Source organism: Sinocyclocheilus rhinocerous, unplaced genomic scaffold (assembly GCF_001515625.1).
Source record: "Sinocyclocheilus rhinocerous isolate Xijiao unplaced genomic scaffold, SAMN03320098_v1.1 scaffold228, whole genome shotgun sequence".
NCBI lineage: Eukaryota > Metazoa > Chordata > Actinopteri > Cypriniformes > Cyprinidae > Sinocyclocheilus > Sinocyclocheilus rhinocerous.
This window is the reverse complement of record NW_015634565.1, coordinates 2,091-6,547: the sequence shown is the minus strand read 5'-3', so window position 1 is coordinate 6,547 and position 4,457 is coordinate 2,091. Positions and strand designations below refer to the sequence as shown.

At 33.4% G+C, this 4,457-nt stretch overlaps 1 protein-coding gene across 1 annotated transcript in view; it reads left to right on the top strand.

The window, feature by feature from the left end:
- LOC107745903 (protein eva-1 homolog C-like) overlaps positions 1–1,411 on the top strand; it is a 16,361-nt gene extending 14,950 nt beyond the window's left edge. The window contains exon 6 of the mRNA XM_016559940.1: positions 1,237–1,411. Coding sequence (XP_016415426.1) covers positions 1,237–1,411 — 175 coding nt within the window. The remainder of the gene's footprint in view (positions 1–1,236) is intronic.
- The last annotated feature ends 3,046 nt before the right edge of the window (positions 1,412–4,457 follow it).

Sequence of the window (4,457 nt, the reverse complement as noted above, 5' to 3'; positions counted from 1 at the left end):
GTCAGTCAGGCCCGAGCGAAACTTTCCTTGTACTCTATTTCCTGTCCCAGAAATCTGATGAAACACCAAGCCTCCCTCGAGGAGTCAAAGCTAAAAAAAAAAAAAGATAAAATATTTATTTATTTATAAAATATTTATTCATAATAATTAATATATGAATAATTTTTTTTTGTGTGTATTTCTGTTATTTTAGTATTAAGAATGAGTTTTTGACCTGTTTACTGTCTAATTTCTTGTAAATGAATAGTATTTATAAAATATTTATATATTTATTCATTTATATATTACGATTGTTTAATTAATTAATTAATGCATGCATTTATTTCTTTGCTTTTAAAAATGTATTTGATCATTTATAGACATTATTTATAATTAAAAATATTATTTATAAATATTATTTATGCATTTATTCACTTATATATTTAGCATTTATTTACTAGCTTGCTTAAAAAAAAACCTTGTGTACTGCATTAAGCTAACTGAAAGCTAAATGAAAACCAAGAAATGTGATGATTGTGATGAAATGTGGATGGATTTGAGGTTATGAGGTTCATATTCGGGGCTCCATCAGTGTGACTGACAGAGAATTTGAGTTAAATGAGCATGACTAATGTCTTCAAAACCACTGACAGCATTCAGCTCATTGTTTAATTAATTAATTAATGCATGCATTTATTTCTTTGCTTTTAAAAATGTATTTGATCATTTATAGACATTATTTATAATTAAAAATATTATTTATAAATATTATTTATGCATTTATTCACTTATATATTTAGCATTTATTTACTAGCTTGCTTAAAAAAAAACCTTGTGTACTGCATTAAGCTAACTGAAAGCTAAATGAAAACCAAGAAATGTGATGATTGTGATGAAATGTGGATGGATTTGAGGTTATGAGGTTCATATTCGGGGCTCCATCAGTGTGACTGACAGAGAATTTGAGTTAAATGAGCATGACTAATGTCTTCAAAACCACTGACAGCATTCAGCTCAGGAGAAATGGACAGAAACGGGTCGGATCATGTGACCCGAGAGAGCGAGCGGAGGTGTTCTGGTCTGTTGCAGCATAGCATTGCCCTTAAAAGGCAGTTAATTTGATTGGCGTTACGATCCAAACACACGGTGCCAGCTCTGTTTGCACATGCTCAGATCAGTCCTCACTTTCTGTGTTTGATAGTTTAGAAGTTACAAGACACTTGGAAGAGCTGAAGTGATTTATTCACTGTTTGAAAGAGTGCTGGAGTGTTTGAGAGAGAGCACGGCATGCTGGGATATCGGCAGTGTGAGGGCAGCACATGTGAAGTGCGACTTGTTCAATGGGTCAGTCGGGGTGCGGTTGAGGTCAGAGGTCATCTGCATAGCTGCGGATCAGCCAATAGGAGGCCAGCAGGCTTCAGTCCAGCACTGAGCGTGTCAAACGCCACACAGGAGGATTGTGTGAATGTTTGCACGCTGATCAACTCTCGTGTGGCCGTTTTTGGCCTCCTGATTGTTTTTCTTGGGTCTGAACTGTTCATGATGTCATTTAGAAGCTTTTTACACACACTTCACTGCTTTAAAACTGGCCCATCATGAAGAAGATGAGATGAAGAAAGTTTGGAGAATGCATGGGTGGCTTTTGCAAATATGGTCGCAAAAGTTGTCCATATGAGTATTTCAGGTCTTCTGAAGATATGCAATGTCTTCTTATGATGAACAAACTGAAGTTTAAGTTGTTATTCACACAATCTTCCCCTTCCGTGAGCTGCTGATCATTCAGTCAGATGAACTCATCAAACGATTCAGTCTGATTCATCAAAGCATCGTTAAGTCCATTCGTCTCACTTGTGAGCCGAATCAACTGATTCATCAAAGCATCGTTAAGTCCATTCGTCTCACTTGTGAACCGAATCAACTGATTCATCACTCAAAATAATGATTTGTTCACAAATGCTTCTCTCACAGTGTTATTTTAGTATTGTTTACTATTATATTATTCAAATTTATTTTAATTTAAGTTTTAGCAAGTTTGTAATGTGCTTTTGTCATTTTATTAGTTTTTTTTTCATATTTCTATATAGCTTTAATTTATTTTTATTTAATTTTTGATGATTTTAGTACTTAAACCTGAACTTATTTTATTTCAGATAGTTGCCAAGCCAACATTTCTAATTTTCATGTAGCCTACACGTTTTTATATGTGTTATTTTAGTATTATTTCTGTGCTATTATAGTATTTAATATTTTGAATGAGCTTTTATTTTTATATTTTCAGTTTTCATTTTAATGTTAGTTTAAGTCTCAGTCATTTTATGTTGTGCTCTTACCATTTTTATTTATTTATTTATTCATATTAAGCTTTTAACATTTTTATTTCATTTTTATAATAATTTTATTATCTTATTATTAATTGTATTTAATTTAGTTGACAAGCCAACATTTCCAGTTTTTGTTTACATACTATTCATTTTTCATCCAATATTTATATTTTATTTCATTTTAGCTATATTTCAATTAAAGAAAACATTTTTATGCTTTTTTTATGGATTTATTTTTAGTTAACAATAACAACACTGTTCTCTCATTACGTCTTTAATAAGAGCTAGAACTGGTGTTCAGAAACTAAATATTGGTCTGTTTCTTGCTCAAAACTATCATGACTGCAGATGACATGAAATATAGTGCACAAATTGAATGGACCACTTTTGTTCTCGTTTTATAGTGCTTTTTACACTGTAAATGCTTCCGTCACCATATATTGTAACTGCATGGAAAAGAGTTTTTCAAACTTTCTTTTGTGTTCTCTGCATGAAAAGAAAGTCCTACAGGTTTGGACCGACATGAGGGTGAGTTAATGATGACAGACTTTTCATTTTTAGGTGAACTGTCCCTTTAATCGTAAATTGGCTGTGTTTTTCCTTTTTGGATTAAAGTCAAAGTAAAGTCAGCGTGAGCGAGAGAGAGAGAGGAGAGAGAGAGATCAAAGATCCAAAGCCACAATCTCCACTGAATGAATCTCTAATGTCACTTCCTGTTTCTTTTTGTCTGGCTTTGTCTCACACACACTGACTCAAACCTACACGCCCCCTCCAGCGTAACCCCAGCCCCTCTCGACCGTCTGTGTGTGTGTGTGTGTGTGTGTGTGTGTGTGTGTGTCCATGTTCACGGAGGTGCTCAGTGCTGCTCTCTCGCTGGAGAAAGAAAGGCAGGAGGTCACATGAGACTCTTGAGGAGTTTGGCCGTGTGTTTGGAGTTGGAGGAGTGTTGTGGAGTTTTGTTTCACGGCTCGAGCGTCTGCGTGTGGCTCTGAACAGACAGAAAGAGAAAACAGTCTGATTTCCATCATGTGTTTGTAAGTGAGCTTCTGATTTTTATACAGTGTGTGTGTGTATTTGTGAAGGATTTGTCTTTATAAAGTGACTGTTTGAGAGGATTGGAATGTTCACTAAAGCATCACTTGTTCTATTATTTATAATATTTGGAACCTTGTAAAGTGAGCCATTGTATTTTGGTGCCTTTACTGGTCTTACTACAGACCTGAGTGATGATCGTGAAGTCTTTTATGTAAACAACCACCTAGCAACCGCATAGCAACATGTTCCAACATTATAGCAGTGACACACGCACATGTTTACTTGACTTTAGTAAACATTACTTTGATGCACATTTATTTGATTTTTATTGTTTTATAAAGCTAGTTATATGGCTAAGCCAAACCCTTACACTAATCCCAAAAGAAAACTGCTATGTATGTATATATATATATATATATTTATATTTATATTATATATATATATATTTATATAGATGTTAATACTTTTATTCTGTAAGATTCATTTCAATTGAACATTAAATTATAATGTTTTTTATATATAAATATATTTAGGCCTATCATATAAAACATATAGTATAAATATATTTATTTGAAATAATTACAAACTTTCTATTCATCAAAGAAACCAAAAAATGTTGGCGAAACAAAAGAGACTTCTTTCAAAATCATTTTTAAAACATTTTCCAAACGTTTGAGGAAGTGCTTAAAAGAAGGATAAGTCATATTTAGCTTACTTCCAGGAGCAATTTTGCTATCAAGAATATCAAACACACAAATCATCATCAGTCACCATTTACTGGGAAACATTGACATGCAGGTTAAAGATACATGAAGTAGTAAGAAGGTGTGTGTATGTGATTAGCTAAAGATTTACTACACACACATTTGACATGCATTGTGTGATTTCAGAGAGTGTGTGTGTGTGTGCGCATGCTTATGTGGTTTATGAGGACACAAATTTGTATGATGACATGGGTATGACATACTGTAGGTATTACAATGTGAAGGTGATTTATGAGGACACTTTCACTGTTCCTGTAATTCAAAAGACTTACAAATCATACAGAATGAGGTTTTTTGAAAATCAAAAAATGCTGAAAGTTTCCTGTGAGGGGTAGGTTTAGGTGTAGGGTTGGTGTAG